Source organism: Equus caballus, chromosome 14, assembly GCF_041296265.1.
Source record: "Equus caballus isolate H_3958 breed thoroughbred chromosome 14, TB-T2T, whole genome shotgun sequence".
Lineage (NCBI taxonomy): Eukaryota > Metazoa > Chordata > Mammalia > Perissodactyla > Equidae > Equus > Equus caballus.
Genome location: NC_091697.1, coordinates 42,499,720 through 42,521,368, shown reverse-complemented (window position 1 = coordinate 42,521,368; position 21,649 = coordinate 42,499,720). Strand labels below are relative to the sequence as shown.

The 21,649-nt window shown below is 42.0% G+C and overlaps 2 protein-coding genes and 1 long non-coding RNA gene across 5 annotated transcripts in view; 1 reads left to right on the top strand and 2 right to left on the bottom strand.

The window, feature by feature from the left end:
- SLC36A3 (solute carrier family 36 member 3) overlaps positions 1 to 11,855 on the bottom strand; it is a 35,971-nt gene extending 24,116 nt beyond the window's left edge. The window contains exons 1-2 of one of the 2 annotated variants that reach the window (XM_023617386.2): positions 11,275 to 11,855; positions 1,174 to 1,264 (exon numbers count right to left, since the gene is read on the bottom strand). In XM_023617386.2, coding sequence (XP_023473154.1) covers positions 1,174 to 1,264; positions 11,275 to 11,414 — 231 coding nt within the window. In that variant the 5' untranslated portion in view covers positions 11,415 to 11,855. The remainder of the gene's footprint in view (positions 1 to 1,173; positions 1,265 to 11,274) is intronic. The other variant, XM_001501339.5, reaches the window with a different exon arrangement.
- Positions 45 to 20,900, top strand: LOC138917449 (uncharacterized). 2 transcript variants are annotated; one of them, XR_011425487.1, is made up of 4 exons: positions 45 to 322; positions 3,882 to 3,961; positions 10,948 to 12,047; positions 13,021 to 13,797. It is a non-coding gene; the product is annotated as an uncharacterized lncRNA (long non-coding RNA). The 2 variants fall into 2 exon arrangements; XR_011425488.1 differs by lacking the exons at positions 45 to 322; positions 3,882 to 3,961 and adding exons at positions 18,250 to 18,438; positions 20,017 to 20,900 and having other exon boundaries at positions 11,897 to 12,047; positions 13,021 to 13,731.
- The window catches only part of SLC36A2 (solute carrier family 36 member 2), a 24,544-nt gene continuing 22,597 nt past the window's right edge, over positions 19,703 to 21,649 (bottom strand). The window contains exon 10 of the mRNA XM_005599277.4: positions 19,703 to 21,191. Within this exon, the coding sequence (XP_005599334.1) occupies positions 20,920 to 21,191 (272 nt within the window). The 3' untranslated portion in view covers positions 19,703 to 20,919. The remainder of the gene's footprint in view (positions 21,192 to 21,649) is intronic.

Here is a 21,649-nt window from a genome sequence, read left to right as displayed (position 1 = left end):
AAGGCTCTGTGGTAATAATAGTCTTCAGAAGTTCTAGAACCCTCAGGATTCCAAAGGGGAGAGTCTCATCTTTGGGTTGGAACTGCTACAGATTGGAAGTCATTTCAGAAGAAGCCAGGGTCTCGATATGTCTTTGGAGATGGGGGCCACTTACGAGGCCTGGAGAGAAGGAGAAAGTAGCATTAACTAAATGGAAATCTCCTGTCTGGCACCAATTGAATTCAATAGACATGAACTGGGACTTCCTGTGTGCTGGTCTCTACAGCAGGCATTGTGGGGAGGTGTACAGAAAAATCAGAGTTCCTGCCCTCAGAGCTCTCAGGTAAGCGAGGCTTAAAAAATTAGTAACCTCATCTTTGTAAGTGCTAGAGAATTCCAGATGAGCTAGATAGAAGTTCTAGAAAAACACCAGGTGAGGGTGGCATTAATTTTAATAGAGAGCAGTAAAGATTTACTGAGGAGGCAGATTTCAAAAGACAGAAGCAAGGGAGAAGGGAGCAGCGTACGAAAGAGATTGAGGTGGGATGGCACTGGGAGTGTCAGGGGACTGGTGAAGCCTTCGTCATCCTCATCTTCCAAGCCACTTTCTCACAATCAATCAGATGGTTTGAAATAGGAGCCACACACACTCGAATGCCTGCAAGGACCAACCAGGCTGCTGATGTAACGGAATGAAATAGGCTGGATATAATCCCAGGGGGTGGGGAGGACTGTAGCTAAGTAGATTCTGTATCGGTATGTGAGTATGGGGGGTCTTTAAGAAGAATGGTGGGGTGGGGGGATTGGATGAAGGTCGTCAAAAGATAGGAACTCTCAGTTATGCGAGTTATAGGTACTGGGGATGCAATGTACAACATGCTGACTATAACTGACACTGCTGTATGGTATATTTGAAAGTTGCAAAGAGAGTAGATCCTGAAAGTTCTCATCACGAGGAAGAAAAATATATTTTGTAACCATATGAGGAAATGGATGTTAACTAAACTTATTGTGGTAATCATTTCACAATACATGATTGTCAAGTCATTATATGGTATACCTTAAACTTATACAGAGTGGTATGTCATTTCTATTGCAGAGGGTACCCCCAAACTGTCCATTGATAAACACTGCGAAGGCCTTAGGGAGCCATGACCCCTTACCCCAAATGCGGAAACCTAGTTCCCATCTTACCAGTAAGCCGGCATTTTTGATGGCCAGGGGAAGCCCCAGGAGGCCTGTGCCGATGTTGCATTTCAATAAATGGATCAAGGTTTGCATCATCCTGTCGGGACAGAGGAGGGAGACAAGAGGGTACGTTAGTGGACGGGAAAGGCGACCCTGTGTTCAGGCTCCTTCCAGCATCTCCAGCACCCTCTGTTGGGAAGAGAACAAAACCAGACCAAGTGGACTCCGGTTTAACTCTCCGTTCCCAGGATCTGTGCTGGAACGTCTGGTCCAGAGCTGGAACTGGTTCAGGTGACTCAACAGATGTTTCACACACACTAAGCTCTGAAACAGAAAGTTAACACAAATTGCTACCATTCTGGATAACTCCCTTACCAGTTTATTCATTAATTCATTAAATGATCTCATTCATGATTTATTCACTCAGTATTTATTGAGACGTACCACATGCCTGACATTTAGGTAGACAATGAAAAAATTAAAAACAACTGCCTCAATTTACAGAGTCTGTATCGGGGCCAGGTCATTTATTAATTCACTCACTAGAAAAAACAGTCTCTTACCACATATGGTGTATTTACCGGTTCTAGTTGACCCCTCACCCATTTACTCAATCACTCTTTATTCTGAACTTATTCCATGCTATGCCTTGGATAAAACTTGTTAACAATGGCTACTGTACATACAGAGTGCTTTCGATGTGCCTGGCAGAGTGCTAGGTGCAAGGGTTCTAAATGTTCTCCATCCCTGTGCTGGCAGCTCCTGTCCACCGTCAGTCCACCAGGGAGATGGGGGAGTGGGAAGGGGATCATGAGAAGAGAACCAAAAAGGAAGTGAAATGAAAAGCTGCGTGCAAGAGCACTAACCCAGAGGCAGGAGCACCAGAGGCTGCAGTCTAGCTCTGCCATTAACCAACTTGTTTAGTCGTGACTTTGAGAAGCCCCTTAGCTGCTTACATCTTCTGTTTCTTCTTCTGCCTAAACAAGAGAGGGAATAATTCTTGCCCTGCCTGCCTCCCACGGATGTGGTAAGAATCAACAGAGGTAATGACATGAGGAATCTTGGAATCATGAAGTGCTCTGCAGATGTGAGGCATCATCATCCTCACCATCACCATCACCCTCATCACTATCACCACCATCATGATCATCACCATCACCATCACCATCATCATCCTCACCATCATCCTCATCACCATCACCACCACCACCATGATCATCACCATCACCATCATCATCCTCACCATCACCCTCATCACTATCACCACCATCATGATCATCACCATCACCATCACCATCATCATCCTCACCATCATCCTCATCACCATCACCACCATCATCATCACCATCACCATCATCATCCTCACCATCACCATCACCCTCATCACCATCACCACCATCATCATCACCATCACCATCATCATCCTCACCATCATCCTCATCACCATCACCACCATCATCATCACCATCACCATCATCATCCTCACCATCACCATCACCCTCATCACCATCACCACCATCATGATCATCACCATCACCATCATCATCCTCACCATCATCCTCATCACCATCACCACCATGATCATCACCATCACCATCATCACCATCACCACCATCATGATCATCACCATCACCATCATCATCCTCACCATCATCCTCATCACCATCACCACCATGATCATCACCATCACCATCATCATCCTCACCATCATCCTCATCACCATCACCACCATCATGATCATCACCACTATCATCGTCATCACCACCATCATCATCATAACCATCACCACCATCATGATCATCACCATCACCATCACCATCACCATCACCCTCATCACCATCACCACCATCATGATCATCACCACTATCATCATCATCACCACCATCATCCTCATCACCATCACCACCATCATGATCATCACCACTATCATCATCATAACCACCGTTGATACCAGCCCTGATATCAATTTCCCCACATTAAACCCAGCATATATGGGGTTTAAACCAAAACACTCTTTCCCTGCTTACTGCCTGGCTTCCTGGCTCCAGAATCCACTATCCTCCATGGAAACAGACACAGCCAAAGATAAGCACCTAGATTCATTATCTCCTCCCTGAAAAGAGATCCAGGCTGGTGGGAAAGCTGCTGACCAGCAAGGTCACAGGCTCCCTCCTCTCTGCAAGTAGTCTCAAGGCCAAAGACAGGCTGGTGGGAAAGCTCCGACAAGCAAGGCCATGTGCTCCCCCTCCCCTACCTAAAACCCCAAATAAAAACCCTTCCTTTTAGCTTTTTGGGGAGTTTGGGATTTCAGCGTTAGCTGCCCTGTCTCCTTGCTTTGCACTGTGCAATAATAAACTTCCCACTCTCTTCCACTACACCCCGTGTCAGAGATTGGCTTGCTGTACAACGGGTGAGCGAACTCACTTCAGGTTCGATATCAATTTGGAGACCCAGATGGGACAATGTCCCAAGTGGACATCTCACCTGTGGCACACCGGCCTCTGGCTAAAGGCCTCTCTTGGAAGCTGTCCCACAGCTACCTGAGCCCCTTGTCTCAGGGACAGCCCCAAGCGACTGGCTGCTAACCAGATGTCAGTGGCCCATGGTGCTTTTGCTTTGGTGGTGGAAGAAACTAGGTTTAGGACTTAGGAAGACGTCTCTTGTAAGTAGCTGGTAGTCTTTGTTTTCATCTTTGTGTTAACCTTTTCCAACAGGACTGGCTGGAAACAATGGGTACCTGGCAGCCCTCTGGGCTCTGCTTGTTTTGAAGTCACGACGCCCGGGCCAGATTTTGGTAAGTCCCCTGGGTGTGCACAACCGAGGTCCCTTGTCCTTGCTCACTTGGGAATATCTGCGTAGCAGATCATTTGTTGGGCACCTCCCAAGTGCAGGACACGGACTAAGCTGGGACTGGATGCACTTTGATTTTTGGTTTTGGTCTTTGTTTTGGATTACATTTGTGGCTGAGTGTTTTTGGGAAAGTACGCTTGTTTGGTATTTGTTGTTGTTTGTCTGTTTGTCTTTCCTTTTAAAAGTGTTAACATGGGAGGTGCCACATCTATTCCACCTAAGAGCCCCTTGGGAAAAACTTTGGCTGATGGCCGACCTATAGCTATAAGCCAATGTCTGAAGAGGGATGGTTTTCTTTTGTAACATCATGTGGCCACAATATTCTTTAGACGCCAGAGAGAAAAAAAAAATGGCCAAACAATGGATCCTTAAGTTGGGAAGCTTTTTAGAGAGCTCTTATGATAAATAGCTGTTTTATTGGTACCTCCGAAAAGACCCAATTAAAAGGAAACTATAATGACTAGTCTTAAGAACTTAATCAAACTTGGGGTCTCAGCTCCTCGTAGTCTTACAGATGCTAATGAAAACATTAAGTTAAAAAAGAGAAATCAGAAAGAGTCACAGGACTCATCCCAATGGGATAAAAATCTTTAGCTAGTTATTAAAAAGAAAAATGGGATAAGTGGAACAGACATAATGTTAAAACAAAGGTTTTAATAAAACACTGCCTAAGGTTGGATGGGCTAAAGGGACCCCCCATACGCTCCACAACATTAAAGGACATCAGACAAACCTGTTCTGTTCACCCCAGTTTGAAAAAATTTAAAAGGTCAGGAGGCAGAAATCAGAGTGAAAAACCTGACCAGCAATTAATTGGGGCAACAGTTAGGCTACTAAGGTTAATAAAACTATAAAAATTAAAGTCTTTAAGCTAATATTATATGAAGAGGCTATGTCAGCTTTGCCTGGATATTTGCTTTGCGAATAAATGCTAAGTCTAACTGGGAACGCTTCCCCTGTACAATGTTGCAATATCAAAACTTGTTAATGGAATTCTGATGTAAGTTCTAATTAAAAGTATAAGAGTTAGTAAAACTAAGATAAAATTTTATAAAAATTGGTATACTTAAATGGGCCAATTTCAGTTCACCCAAACTGATGTATGCAATTGGAAAAGCCAGCTGCAACTATGGGAAGCCTGTTTTAATCCTTTGAGGCTTCTAAATAAAATCAGAAATACTTTACTGCCTCTTTAAGAGAAAATAATTGAATAATTAAACATGCCAGCAGCCAAAGCCCAATCTGCTGCTCTTGTCTACTCTCTCGCTGAGCTTTCCAGAAAGCTGAGCTTCACTTCGCTGCCCCCAAAATTCCTGATCTAAAATTAAAGAAGTAAAAATAATTAAACTTTTGAGATAATTTGGAATTGTAGGGCCATTCTGGAGACCTCTGCTTCAGAAAAGAGAGGATTGAAAATCTCTCATAATGAAATTCAGTCTTTAACTAATATGCAAAACTTCTAAGAGACAGTTATTTAACATGATGTAAAATGATCTTTGATAAATAAAATCCTATTTAAGTTTGCTCATTTAATTTAAAATAGACATGTCCTCAGAGTTGTCAGCCCTAGATGTGATGCAGTCATGCAGCCTGGGTTTACCGGTCAAGTGAACTCATGTGATCTGTGTTACAAAATTTATCAGCAAAACTAATAACTCAGTATAATAGCTAATTTTGTTCAAGTTCTCCTGAGATTTTTGTAGATGATCTAAATATAATTGATAAAGACAGGTAAACTAAATAAATGTAAAAAGGATAAAAGTTTTTGGTAAAACTTTTTAAAGATACTTATATGTATTATGGTGTATGTACTTAAAACAACTTGAAATGATGATTAACTGCTTTAACGTCACATGAATTTTTCAAGAGTAATTTAAACATAATTGTTAAAACTGGGTAACAGTTTTAAGTACAATAATTATGTGTTATAGTCTGCATGCTTAAAAAACAGCTTCCAAAATCTTTTTGGAAACTTAAACTCTATAGCTTTACTAAGTTAAGTTAAATAATAAAAGTTTATTGAGTATCTAGGTCATTTCCACGTAAGATAAAATATTAAAGATTAACTACTATGCATATATGTCTCCCTTTGGTTGCTTATATGAAAGAAACTAAATAGTTCTTAGGTTTATTGATAAACGTTTTATGTATGCTGAGAAATTTTCAATGAGAAAACATGTCTAAAAGGTCTGTATACAAGGAAAGTAAAATATGTGTTTTCAGTAAAAAGGTATAAAGAATGGAAATATTTTTGTTTCTTGAGTTAAGAAAGATAAATTTGTCCTAAAGCACTGGGACAAATTCTGAATGTAAAAAAAAGTAACGAAAGGCTTGTAACAGTAAAGCTTTAGAGAGTTTTATGTATGGTCAAGTTGGCTAAGATTAAAGTAAACCCAATTAAGTAAATAAATTTCTATGTCAAGAGTAAACTGGTACCAAATTAAAACTTGGTTTCCTCTTTCTTGAAAGGATAATTTTCTTAAACTTTTAATCTGCTCTTGATAAAAAGACTATGGAAAGGTTTTTTTTGACTATTGTAACTCTTTTTCCCCTTGACTGTTTCTGTGGTCACTTTGAATGGATACCTGAACATGGTTTCGCAGTGAGCTTTGTTTCCTATCTGCACAAGTGGCTTAAAGATATTAATATTTTTGACAAGCTCACCCCCCCCACACAAAAATATTCAAATAAATAAAAAAGCTTTCTTTGGACCTGGAAGAAGAGTGAAAGTTTCTCTGGGGGATTTTCAGAGGGCCACTGAAACTTCTCAGAGAAATTTGCTGTCTTCTTATAAGAAAAAATGCTAAACGAATTAGGCTTGTTTGGTATGTTAAATTACATGGGAAGCATTGGCAAATAAGTAACGATAAATTTTCTTAAATGGTATTGTGTGAATGAGTGTTACTGATATAAGTATTTTAAAAATTATCTAAAATTCTGATCTGTTCTGATTGTCAGCCATGATTCTGGTTATTATCTGAAAATGTTGTCCATCACAGAGATGGTTGAAAGTCTTTGTAAATTGCCACTTTTAGATGTTTTGTTATTTAGAGACAGTTGTTTGATGTTTTTGCAAATGTGTTTCATCTTCAGAAAAATTCATGAAAAGGATTCTGGTGCTTCCTCTAGAGTGCAGGTTCTAATAAATGTTCAGACTGAAAAAACTAAACTGGGTAGAAATTACAGGACTCTAACAGAAAAGCTCATGACCTCATAAAACTGCTGACAGAAGATTAAGATCAAGAACCAATCACACAGGACAGAATAAACTGATGAGGATGATTATAATTGTTATAGCTTTTTGATTAAGATCTTGCTGATTTTTGATGTTTGGGGTTTTTTTTTTCAGTTTTAAGAAAAGCTTTTTCTTTATTCTCTTAAGGAACTATGATTTATAGCAATTTGTAAACAAAATTGAAGCATTTGTCTTTTTCTCCCTATCTCAGCCCTCCAAAATGTAAAAAACTCCTGATGAGTGAGTATTCTTATTCTCGCAGCAATATGGTTGTTTGCATAAGGTCAATAAGAATCTGTTCTTCTTATAACAGGACACAATTGAAAACTCTGGTTATAATGCCAATGCTTTGACTGGAATGTCATACTTGAGAGAAACATAGACTTAGATATGATAAGACAGCTTTTGAGGAATGAAGCTTGACATTCTGGAATAAACCCACTTGGAAATATTGGCCTGTTACTGTGCTTATGGGTTCAGTAACCTGGTAAGGTTGAGCAAAGAATGTTGCTCCCTCTGGCAGATACAAGGAACCTCAATATTTTGGGGACCTCGTCAAGAGAGGAATTTACCCAAATCTGTAGGTACAGCTGGCAGAATCTACTGACAGATCCTTTACTTGGCTTTCCTGGCTTCGAGAGGCCTTTAAAGTTCAACCTGAAATTCCTTATAAGGTTCCAGCAAAGCGAATTTAAAGAAGCCTGTATGATCAATGACTATTCTTGCTGTACTTATGTAAATAATTATGCCAAATTTATTAAAACTAGACTTATTTTGCAAGCCAGTTCATCTTAATTTGGCTATGTCTAGTGAAATTGAAGGTGATTTTAGAGAGAAAAAAATTACGTTTCAATGGAAGCTATAATACACATTTGTGAATATTGGATTTTGGTTCTTTCAATGGTCTTTAAGATTTTTGTTACATTTGTTAACCAGACTGGATCCTGGATTCTTCTAGTCTCCTGAAATATCTGGCTAAAAACCTCTAAACTAACGTTTTCCATTTTTTCCATTATTTTCATTCAAAATAATTAAAATCTGAATCTGCCCTTTTTCCTGAAGCCTTGCAAACTGAAGCTGAAGGACCTAATATAAACTTAAGAGAGATTCATGTCTGCTGCTGGGTGAGCCTCTCAGAAAGCTACCTGAGTGCCCGATGGCACCATTAGAGACATTTCAAACTGGGAAAGATGCTTCGACCCTGACTTCCAGGAATCTTGATTGTCTGCCCGCTGGGCTCAAGAACTAGTTTACAATTTGCTCCAACCATTAACCTTCTTTTCTTCTTTTGTTTCTCTAGAAAAACTTCTTATTAAATACCTGTTTACTTACTTACATGATACAGGCCTAACTTCGGGAGCCCAACTGCATCACTGCCTTATTAAAAGACTGGTTCAATGAGATGGAACAACCTATGCCCCATTTCAGCAGGAAGTAGCTAGATCAGTCACTGCCCCAAAACTGTCAAGGTTGAGGGATGGACATAAAATAGGGGGGAGTTGATGCTGACCCTGATATCAGTTTCCCCACATTAAACCCAACATATATGGGGTTAAAACCAAAACACTCATTCCCTGCTTACTCTCTGGCTTCCTGGCTCCAGAATCCACTATCCTCCATGGAGACAGACACCATCAAGGACAAGCACCTGGATTATCTCCTCCCCACAAAGAGATACAGACTGGTGGGAAAGCTGCTGATCAGCAAGGTCACAGGCTTCCTCCTCTCTGCAAGTGTCTCAAGGCCAAAGACAGGCTGGTGGGAAAGCTCCGACAAGCAAGGCCATATGCTCCCCCTCCCCTACCTAAAACCCCAAATAAAAACCCTTCCTTTTAGCTTTTTGGGGAGTTTGGGATTTCAGTGTTAGCTGCCCTGTCTCCTTGCTTTGCACTGTGCAATAATAAACTTCCCACTCTCTTCCACTACACCCGGTGTCAGAGATTGGCTTGCTGTGCAACAGGTGAGTGAACTCACTTCAGGTTCAATATCACCACCACTACCACCTTTGTTTTAGTTTTAACCTGTTAGAAAGAGTCTCCTTGAAGAGGAAGCTGAGCTGAGAGAAGAAAAGCCAGCAAGGGCTGGTTTAAGCAGACAGAGGTGCCCCCTCTTTCTGGAATGACAGGATACCTCCAGGAGGCCATTGGAGGGACCCCTTGTGCAGTGTTTGAACTGTCAGGGGGCGGCCGGGAAAGCAGAAATAAACCCATCAAAGTCACACACGGTCTCCCACAGAGACGGTGCTCATGTCTCCAGGTCTTTGTTCCATCGGCTAGGGAGTCAGGGCTGTGTCAGGCTTCTACATTTCAATGCTGACCAGGGAGAGGATTGGGTCCAGAGAACAGGGTGGCCCTTAGGACCTCCGTGACTTCCCGCATCTCTGTTAGTTCAGTCTATTCACCTAAGGTTGTGGGCACCCGTCATTCCCTTCACTCCCATGAGGTAACTTTTATTTCTTGAAAACTGCAATTGGAAAATATGTGAAGGCAAAAAAAAAAAAAAGATCTAATTTTCCTTTTTTGTCACTTCTCTGGTAGTAATTTCTCCAAAAGAAATTGCTCTTTCTTTCCCCTTCCTGCCCTCCATCCCTCACTTCTTTCCTACGGCAGCTTCTTGCCCCTCTTGAATCAGATCTCTTGTGAAAGGTGACACAAGGCTTTGGAGAAACTGTTGCGTCTTAGCTAACAGCATCATAGATCAGAGCTTGGAGAGTAAGAGGCATGTTGGGAGCTCTCTGGGGACTTTAAAAAAATTTAGCTTTATATTTTTCCCTTGAAAAACAATACACTGCCATTATAGAAGGAAATACTGAAATTCCACCAGTTAAAAATAACCACTTTTAACGTTTTGATTAACATTCCTCTGGGCATCCCTATTCGCTTTTAAATGCACACAATTTTACGCCAGGAGAACCATTCTAATACTCTATCCTAAACTAATTCTCTTTATGAACAATGTGTCCTGCACACTTTACCACATCCATAGATTTCTTTCATGACTTGTAATGTCTGTATTGTATTCTACTGTATGTCTGTACCATACTTTATTTAAATAATCTCTTACTGTTTCTGAATTGTCAGTATTATAACCAGTGTTTCAAGAAAATTATTACACATACCTGTGTTATTATCTCATTAGGAAAAATTCCTAGAAGTGGTATTATTGATCCAAGGATATATTTATTTATATTTAATTATACTTTAAAAAAATCTCTAAGTAATAGAATGAAACTCAAAAGGTAAAACAAAAACAAGAACCAAAAACCTTATGTAGTGAGTATAAATTTCTCTTCTGTCTGCTTCTCAGTCTCCCAATTCTTTTACCAGAAGCTGCCACTACTGTCAGTTGTGTGTGTGTGTGTGTGTGTATGTACTTTCAAAGAAAGCGTATTTGCATATTTTACATAAATATGTGTTAGGATTTGACTACATGATAACATTGCCGTCTAGAAAGATCCCAGTTTAATTGTTCCCAAAAGGAAATGAGAGAGGGCATTTCCTTACATCCTTATCAACACTGGGCATTGTCATTTACAGTCTCACTATGCCCATGGCTATTATCTGATCTGATTACTAGATACTAATCTGACTGGCAATAAAGTGCTAAGAAAAAGTTCCATGTGTCTGAGTTTATGGCAGGAAAAGTAAGGATATGGGGATTGGAGGTGACCTTTTGTTTCCTGGATGGCTTTGTAGGAGAGAGAGAGAATATGAGTAACAGCAGATGCAGACGGAGAGGAAAGCAGACTGGAACTGCGGAAGAAAGAGCAGCCAGCCTAAGACAGAAATTGTTCCTGGGATCGAGAAGCTCATGTTGGCCACGGCTACTCCATCTGGGTTCTTTGCAAAACTGGGAAACAGGTGTGATACCCAGAGCCACACGGATCAGCCTTCTGAGATTCTGCAGGTTTCATTCTGCGTCTGTGCGTCTCCTGTTCAGTGGGGATAAATGTACTAAGAAGAGAAAACTAGGAAGGCAGCAGCGCCTGACCTCAGACCTGGAAGGGCAGAGCAGCCACTTACGTTAGTCGGTTGGCTTCCTCAGCAGGATGGACATTCTCTGAAGTGGTGGTGCTGCTACTCTCTGAGGGGGACTTGGACCCATCATCCAAGGAGTCGGGCTCACTGTTGTAGTCCCTTCCAAGCAATGACGTCTTCAACATGGTAGGTGGCGGCGGCTCAAGGTCAAGGCCTGTCACAGCCTTGAGCCCAGCCTCTCATGGGTTTTTCTCCAGAGAAACCAGGGCCACAGGCCTGAGGGGCTGGCTGCTGACTCCCGAGGGTCGTTGGTCCTGGCTGAAGCCCACAGCGTGTGACTCCGTGAAGCGCTGGGGCAGGGGAGCCGATGTTCACTCTGCCTCACCTGGCTTTGGGGGACTTACGAGAGTCTCATCTCAGGAAGATGCCCCGTGCCCTTGAGATTGCTCGGCCACACGCCAGGACTCGCCTGGGCTGTCAGCCCCTCCCAGCTTAGCCCTTAGCGCTGGAGGGCCAAGTGCGACTGGGAGGAAGAAGGCACCATTGGACTGGAGGTCTGGTGCCCAGATGTGGGGCCAGGCTCAGCGCTCATCTGTCTTGGTCAGGGAGGAAACCAGAGCTACCTCACAATGGAGGCTGCCTGGCCAATAAGGCGCTCCGGGATCCCAGGGGCAGGTGTGGCCCAGCAGAGGGTAAGCCGGCTACCACCTTCCCCGGATGCTGGTGGAGAGGGGCTTTTAAAGCCCAGTTCAAATGCCACCTACTTGGAATTTCTGTGGTGGAAGGGTGTGTGGACTGCCATCTATTTGGAAGGGAGTGTAAGTAAACTTTTAAAAAAATCACTTATTCAAAAAATACTTATTAAGCACCTAATATATACTAGGCACTGTTCTCCATGCTGGGAATACATTAGGGTGGAAAACCTATTATAATCTCTGCCCTCATGGAACTGACAATCTAGTGAGGAGCCTGACAATAAACGAGACAATATGTCAAGTATATGTTAGTTGGTAATAAGTACAACAGAGAAAATTAATGCAGTAAAGGGGAATGGGGAGTGCTGGCTTGGGAGTGGGGGCTTGCAACTTTAGATTGGGTGGTCAGAGAAGGCCTCATTAAGGAAGTGGCATTTGGATAAAAAGCTGAACGAAATGAGGGAGCATGCCCCATGTATGTCTTGAGTAAGAAACTTAAAGCAGAGGGAACAGTAAGTGCAAAGGTCCTGAGGCAGGAAGGTGCCTGGGCTATTTGGAGAATGGTAATAAGGCCATGTGGCTGGCTCCAAGTGCACAAAGTAAAGGGAGAGGAGTAGAGTAGACTTATGTCTGGTTTGCCCAGGACTGTTTTGTGCTGGTTTGTGCTTATTACCCTGGCATAATTATTAATAGTGCCTCTTTTCAGTATCAAAAGTTTCCTGGTTTGGGTGATAAATTACATGGTCACACCAGAGACACAATGAATGTAAGTGGAAGTAATGGAAGAGGGATGGAATGGGGTGGGCAGGAACTTGTAGGCAACTGAAATGCTTTTGGTTTTACTCTGAGAGAGGTGGGGGATCATGGAGGGTTCTGAGCAGAGAAGGGACATGACTTGCATTTTAACAGGAGCTTTCTGGCCATTTTGTTGGGAGCAGACTGGAAGGGGGCATGAACGCAGAGAGATAATTAGGAGGCTCTTGCAAGAATCCAGAAGGCTATTGCCATGACCCAGGTGACAGTCCACAGTGGTGTGGACCAGGGTGGTAGCTAAGGAGGTGGTGAGAAGTGACTGAATTCTGGGTATTTTTAAAAGGTAAAGCCAAAGGCTCGTGCTGATGGACTTGACGTGGGATGTAAAAGAAAGAGAGGGGTCATGGAGGACCCCAGTGTTCTTGGCGTGAGTGAGAGGAAGGATGGGATCGGCATCATCGAAGTCTAGCCTTAAAGAGGACTTTGCAGAGCCAGCCCGGGCACACTGTGTGTCCACTGTATGTTTATTTGGCAAGGTCTGCACAGCTACTTACAAAGATTCCGAGCGGCCAAAGTGCTCCCCATGCCAAGTCTTAGCCCCGACACAGAATTGACTCCAGGAGCCTCTCCCTTCCTCTAAATATCAAGTGAGATCTCTCCTTCCTCTGACGCCCTGAGGACTTTTTCTCAAGTTGAAAATAATTTCCCTCCCCTCATTGCATTTATCCACTGCTGTAAGACTTACTAGTGAAAGCCTACACTGCGTGAGGAGCTGCGGACTCAGCAATGAAGACAAGCCAAGGTCCCCTTCCCAAGGCATCTGCGCTCTAGTAGGAAGTAGGAGGATGGCAATAAACAAGTAAATACGCAAGGCAGTGATAGATTCTGATGAATGCTGTGCTCGTTTTAAAACAAAGCAAAACAAAACTCAAAACTGCAGAAAGAAGAAAGCGACACTCACCACCATCCAGAAAGAAGAGCTGGGCACATTTTGGTGCGCTTTTTCCACGACGTCGTGTGAGCACTGGCACACTTCCTACCACCAATTTAATCTGTAAATCAGCTTTTTAAAATATTGTGGTAAAATAGACATAACATAAAATTTACCGTTGTAACCATTTTTAAATGTGCGGTTCAGTCGTGTTAAATACACGCACATTGTCGTACAGCCAATCTCCAGAACCTCCAAACCCAGTAAAAAACTCCCCATTCCCCTCCCCCAGCACCCCCCATTCTACTTTATGTTTTTAAGGATCTGACCACTCTCGGTACCTCATAAAACTGCAATCATGCATTGTCTGACTTTTTGTGACTGGCGTAGTTCACTTAGCATAATGTCCTGAAGGTTTATCCGTGTTGTAGCATGTGTCAGAATTTCTTCCCTTTTTAAGCCTGAATAATATTCCATTGTACATATGTACCACATTTTGTGTGTTCATTTATCTGTCAATGGACACTTGGATTGCGTCCACATTTTGGTTATTGTGAATAACACTGCTGTGAATACGGGTGTGCAAATATCTCTTTGAAATGATAATACAACTCTTTCACTTAATATATGTTATACAGGGGCTGGCCCTGTGGCCTAGTGGTTAAGCTCAGCGTGTGCCACTTCGGCAGCCCAGGTTTGCTTCCTGGGTGTGGACCTACACCACTTGCTGGAGGCCATGCTGTGGCAGCATCCCACGTACAAAATAGAGGAAGATTAGCACAGATGTTAGCTCAGGGCAAATCTTCTTCAGCAAAATAAATAAATAAATAAAAATATGTTATACATATATTCACTTCACAAAACTTAAAAAGAAATAATTTTTAATGATTAGTGAGTGTTTTATTTGTAAAGTGGGGTTTATTGAGGTGTAATTTACATCCAGAAAAACTCACCCTTTTGAAGTTTACAGTTCAACAATTTTTGACAAATGTGTACAGTCTTGTAACTAACATACAATCTACATAACATTTCCATCACTCCAAAAAGCTCCCTGTGCCCCTTTGTAGTCAACCTTCTCCAACGTCCAGCCCCTGGCAACCGTTGATGTATTCCATCCCTATGATTTAGCCCCTTCCGGAATGTTACATAAATACAATCATATAATATGTAGGCTTTTAAGTCCAGCATCACTCAGCATAATGCTTTTAAGCTTCATCCATGTTGTTGGATGCATCCATAGTTTGTTCCTTTTTATGGCTGAGTAGTATTCCATTGTATGGATGTACCATAATGTGCTTATTCATTCATCTGTTGATGGACATTTGGATTATTTTCAGTTTTGGGTAATTATGAATAAAAGTGCTATAAACACTCATGTACAGAACTTTGTGCAGCCAAATGTTTTTATTTCTCTGGTAAAGATTTAGGAGTAGGATTACTTGTGTATTTTTATGTTTATAAGAAACCACCAAACTGTTTTCCAAAGTGGCTGTACCATTTTGTGTTCCCATCAGCAATTTTTGAGAGTTCCAGTTGCTTCGTTGCATAGATTTTTTCTTGTGCCTTTTTTTATTTAGTAAGCCCTTACTATTGGATATAGAGGACATGCCCAATTTTTCAGTTTTATAGACAACCTTGTGATGAGCAGCCTTATAAATATGGCTTTGAGCATTTATTTGATTGTTGCCTTGCAATGAAGTCTTAGAATAGAATTGTTGGGTCAAAGAATATTCTTGTGTTCAGTTTTGATTCATATTGCCCTCTGGAAAAGTTGGTACCAAATACATAACCACCAAAAAAATTGAGTGTCAGTTTCTCCACATTCTGGCAGTGCCAGTTTTTATTAATCTTTAAAATATTTAGTAATGTGGTAAGTAAAAATGACTTGTTGCTTTAATTTCTAATTCTTTAGTTATGATTGAAGATGAGCATCTTCTGTAATTTGGACATTTGCATTCGTTCTCTTGTGAATTGCCTGCTTGAGGTTTTGTCTATTTTTCTATTTTGTTTAAGGGGGGATTATTAAGGTGTATGTGTTTGCATTTAGGTATTTACCCCTTGTCTTCATATAGTCTGCAAATATTTATTCACTCATTTACTTTTGTCTGTTTTTATCTGTTGTTTTTTGGTGAGGGAAATTTGCCCTGAGCTAACATCTGTGCCAATCGCCCTTTATTTTGTATGTGGGCTGCTGCCACAGCATGGCCGCTGACAAGTGGTATATGTCCACGCCTGGGAACCGAACCTGGGCTGCCAAAGTGGAGTATGCTGAGCTTAACCACTAGGCCACAGGGCCAGCCCCTGTATAACATATATTAAGTGAAAGAGTTGTATTATCATTTCAAAGAGATATTTGCACACCCGTATTCACAGCAGTGTTATTCACAATAGCCAAAAGGTAGAAGCAATCCAAGTGTCCATTGACAGATAAATGAATACACAAAATGTGGTATATATGTACAATGGAATATTATTCAGGCTTAAAAAGGGAAGAAATTCTGACACATGCTACAACACGGATAAACCTTCAGAACGTTATGCTAAGTGAACTACGCCAGTCACAAAAAGACAGACAATGCATGATTCCAGTTTTATGAAGTTTAATAAGTTTGGTGGTGTAGGTCTCCGCCTAGGAACCGAACCTGGGCTGCTGAAGCAGAGTGTGCTGAACTTAACTACTAGGCCATGGGGCCAGCCCCCGTCTGTTCTTTTTTAATGCAAAATTTTAAATATGTTTGGATTCAGTTACTTAATCTTTTTCACTTTGGTTTTTTGTTTCATACCAAAAGGTCTTTACTACTTCAATGGTATAAAATAATTTCTTGTTATGTCATATTTTTAAATGGTTGTTAATTTATTGCCTTTAAATATTTAACTTTTAATGTTTCATAGAATCCTGACTCTGCCACTTATTAGCTGTGTGGTTTGGCCAAGTCACTTAACCTTTCTGTGCCTTATCTGTAAAGGGGTATAGTAGTAACACTAATGTCAGAGGAGTGTTAGGAAGATTGAATGAGTTAATATGTGTACAGCATTTAGAACAGTTCTCGGCATCTGATAAGCAGCCAATGCATTGTTACTACTGCTGTTGTTAATCCGTTAATGGCTAACTAGTTTCCCCAGCATCACTTATCGAGTAATCTATCCTTTTCCCATTTTATTTGAAAGATTCCCGTCAACATATAATAAAATTCTTGTGCATGCTTAGATCTGCTTTCGTGTTGTCTTTTTCCACTGATAAGTCTTTTCTAATGCTAGTGCCAAATTTTTTTAATTATATGATATATTTAATATCTAATAGGAAAGGTCCACTCTCCTTACCTTTTTCATAATTTTCCTTTATCCCCCCTACATTAATTCTTCTAGATGAACTTAAGAATCTGCCAAATTCTTCCCCCACCCCAGGAAATCTAGTTGGGCATTTTATTGAGATTAAGTTAGACTGACAGATTTAATTGGGCCAAATGACCAGACTTACAAGATAGTTTGCCCATCTAAAGCACGTGTTCTGACTCTACTTATGCAAGTCTGGATTTTTGCCTCTCAGTCGACTTTTATTTTCTTCACGTACATACAGCACATTTAAAGAATTTGTTCTTAGGTGCTTTTGTTTTCTATCGCTGTGCTTTGTTTTCTCTTTCTGCCTCCCCATTTTATTTTTTCATCATGATTAGCATGTAGGAAAGATACGATTTTGCAGATTTTCTTACTGCCCACCTCACTGGCTCCTTCTGTGTCTAAAAGCACGCCGTGGATTCTCCTGAGCTTCCCAGGTAATCGCACCGCAAATAATATTCCTTCTTTCTTTCCAAAATTTATACCTCATGTTATTCTTTGTGTTGTTAACATAGTGACATCAAACATCCTTTTCTGATTTCACCCTTGGCTGAAACTGCTTTTAGTGTTTCCCTGTTAACTATGGTGCTGCCTCTGAGATTGCTTTCTCCCTCCTCCTCAGATCGTGTTAACTTTCTTACATGTTTATAATATGAAGAGTTTCCTTTGGAAGTTAAAAATTGCATCGCGAGATTCTACTGATGCTTTTTTCAGAACCTATCAATGACCGGTGTTTCTTGCCCGATCTCAGATGCTATCCACGGTGATGGATTTATTAACGTCGAATCATTTTGCGTTTCATAGGGAAAGCTCCGTGGTGTATTGTTCTTTTCATATGCTGCCAGATTCTATTCGCTATTTTTTAGTATATTTTTTATATATAGGAGCTTGTATTTATATTTATTTGGTCATGGTTTTTGTGTGTACTTTGTCAGATTTTGGTATCAGCACCAGAACACCTTTGTAGAAAAAGTAGGGGAGACGTTCTTTGCTCCTTATGCCTGGAAGTTTCAATAGCATCAGGCAGGACTGCAGGGTGGCGAGGAAACCCTGCTTTGCTCCTGATCCATCATGCAGTGCCCACAAACCCCTTCTTCACTTCATGTCTGACTTCTTATTCATAAAGAAACGCTGCTGGGTTTTTAATTTTTAAAAATGTGTAACTTTCTGAACACATTTTTCTGATTTTTCACTTTGACTGTCACCATTCACAGGTCCCTCTTAGGCTCTACAAAGCAGTGAGGGGTGTTGGTGCATAAATGTTTGAGTCCTGAACCCATCTGTCGCTACATTTGTCGTCCGCAGGTTACTTAATATCTCTGCGCCTGTTTCCCTATCTGAAAATGAGGACAATGACGGCACATACCTCACAGGGTCATTGTAAGGATTGAAGGAGAGAATCCCACGCAAAACACTCAGTGCTCACTTAGGGAAAGAAGGAGGGATTTTCAATGATCCTTGATTCAAGAGCAAACTTCAAAAGTTAAAGAATCAGTAAGTTAAATGGCGGGAAGGCAGTGTGCGTGTTTGTAAAAACCAGTACCAAGCAATTAAAAAATTTTAATATTCCCACCACTCAAACACAATTCTAGCAGCGGGGATTCTTTAGAATTGCTGACAATTACTAATGAGTCTCCCCAGCTTGCTTTTATTGGTTACATTAATGTTGCAAAATTTATTTTTTCTTTCCAAGATTTAACTGTAGCCAGATTGGTCTAAATGATAAGATTAACCTGATCATCTTACACAGTAAGGAGAATGAGTGTGACCATCCTTTGATGACAGAGAAGGCAATCTTAAACTTAGCAAGGATGGGTGGGTAATGATGGAGCAGGGTGGGAGAGACAAGTTCAGAGAGAGGATGACGGCTTTGCGGTGGCTCTGAACCAATCAGTGGCAGTCCTTTGGGTCCGCCGATGAAACAGAGAAGTGCAGGGTGGAAATGATGAGCCACCCCGCGGACCAGGTAGGCTGTGGACCACTGCACAGGTGATGGGTGTCCCATCTCCCAGCAGGTCCTCTGCAGACTAGGGATCTGGGTTCGGTCAGCCGGCCCTTTCCCCACCTCAAAGGGGTTTGTGCTCACGAAGGACCTTCTAGAAGTCTAGTAGGTAGAAAGCAAAACACAAAAGGAGCAGATCAGGATTTGGGAATCAGGGCAGACACTCCCCACATCTTCCCTAGGCGGCACAGGGAGGACGATGGTTGAAAATAAACAGAAAGGGCTTTTTCAAATATTCTCTGAAAACTGAGACTGAAACAAGCACAGGTCCCTCCCACAAACCAGAGAGTCCCCTGGGACTACAGATCTGCCTATAATGTCTACTCAGTTATCTAGGGGCATCTTCCCAATTTTAGGGGGCAGGGAGGGAGCAAACACCACCAGGAAGGTTGAAGCTGTGTCTCAGGTTCACCGGCTGCCAGCCAAGGTCAGACATGAGAAAAGACACTGGAATGTCAGGGCAGCAGGACTGAGTGGAAGGAGGGCCAGATGCAGTGTTGAGAGATCCAAGTTCTATGCAAAATCTGACTCCATGGCACCACCTGTGCAAAGTCATCCTTAGGGCTCCAGAGCAGTCAGTGTTCCCCTGCCCTTATAAGGACCCATGACGGCATCAACTTAGTTGATTACCTGTCATTCTTCCCCAGTGGACAGTAGACAAGCTTCTGGAGGGCAGGGATTCTTTTCTCACTCACTGGTGTATCTCCTTTAGAGTGATGTATCAGTTAGCTTTTGCTGCATAAAAACTCCCACACCTTTTGACTTAAAACCACAAACGTTTATTAAACCTCACAGTTTTGTGGATCATCTTGGCAACTCTCATGGTCTGGATCAGCTTGACTGGAGCTGGGTCTAGTCTAGGATGGCTTCACTCCTGTGTCTGGAAGTTGGCCGTTTGATTGATCAGGGAGACGGGGTTCAACTGGGATGGTTCGTTTCTGCTCCACATGGTCTCTCATCCTCCAGTGGGCTAGTCAGCCTTCTTTATCTGGTGGTCTTGGCTCTCTAATACAGCAAGAGATGAAGGTCTCGATGTACAAGCCATCACCAAACTTCTGCTTACATCACAGGTACTCATGTCCCATTGACCAAAGGAAGTCACAAGGCCAAGATCAGGCTCAAGGGGTAGAGATATAGATTTCATCTCTTGATGCAAGGAGCTGCAAAGTCACACTGTCAAGAGGAATTTATGGCCAGTTTTGGAATCTACTACAAGAACTATGCTTGGCACACAGTTGGTAATCAAGAAAGCTTGTTGCAAAAATTAAGAGGGAAATAATGCCGAATCAGGTCATTGTCTACTGCCTTCTCCTCTGCCATTGGCAAATCTACTTCCAGGCTTCCATGGACATGCTTAATCCAGTGTCGGGATCTTTGAACTGGGACAAAACTTTATCCACTGGTTTAGAAAGCTTATTGCTCTTGACTTAAATATGATGGCTCCTTTCTGTCTGAGAGTTGCAGCTTACACATGGACCTCTTGGCCCTATCCAACTCGACGCTGGAGCTGAGCACATTTTTCTGGATTATAGGTTGTGTCCCCACTCCTAGTCTTCGCTCTTTGAACAGATCTGGAAAAGGGGAAACGCTGCTTCTACCAAATCGGGGTCAGCCTTAGCTGCCTGCTCCTCTTTCCGCCAGCTGCTGCCACTTGGGTGCCCTCTGGTGGCCTCTTCTTGCATAGCCCCACTCAAGGTATGAAATTCACTGCGTAAATTGCCAAAAAGTTGGACGGAATCAAGAGCCTTCCATGGGAGAGCTCTCAACATAGTGGAAAGCTAGAGATGGAAAGAAACAGAACAAACAAAAAAACTTAAAAATTACCATCTAGACCTCGTAGCTGGTGAATGCTTGTTTGTTTCAGCGTGACTTCGCCCAGAGAAAAGGGAAAGTAGCAAAATAAAGATAATGCATATAAAAGAGATCCATGTCATTAAAAGTCAGATGCTGGCAGGTAAGGAGCAGCACCATTCTCACTGAGTGAAAATGGTGGAGTTGGAAATGGTGAGATGGTCTGTTGGCTGGATCAGATTGTCCAGGGCCTGGTAGGTCCCCACCACTAGGCCCACAAAGCCCAGGATGCTGATGAGGACGTCCTTGATGATGGTGAGAGGGCTCATGCCCTCCGAGTAGTAGGTGGTGATCTCCAAGAGGGGAGGGATGATGAGGGCCAGGGCGCTGCTGCTCATGGAGCCCACCAGGGAGAGGACCAGGTCCAGGCGCGGGATGAGGATGGCCAAGATGCCTGCGGGAGATGATACAGGATGGATGCATCATCCCAGGCTTAGACAAGCTTTTGAAGTTTGTTTTAAAAATCTTTTTCTTAGAACATAAACTAATTGTTTTTCATACATTCAGTTACATAAAGAAACAGTTGAAAGTTCTGTAATACCCCCAATCACGTTCACTGGAGGTGACACATTAAAAATTTGGTATGTCTCCTTCTAATCATGCTACAAACATACACACTCATATTGTTGGGAGAAAAAACTTTCCCTCTACCCACTTAGGTTCAGTAAGGGGGGCCTGCGAATTTAAGTGGCAATAGACAGATTAACAGGAGAAAAGACAAAGTTTATTTAGTCTAGGGAGCCTTCACATGAACTGGCTGTCTGAACAGCTAAAGACAGGGCTTTATACACCCATTTCAAAAGGGGAAGGTGGGGGGGGGGGCAGAAAGAGCTGCTACACAAGAACAAGAAG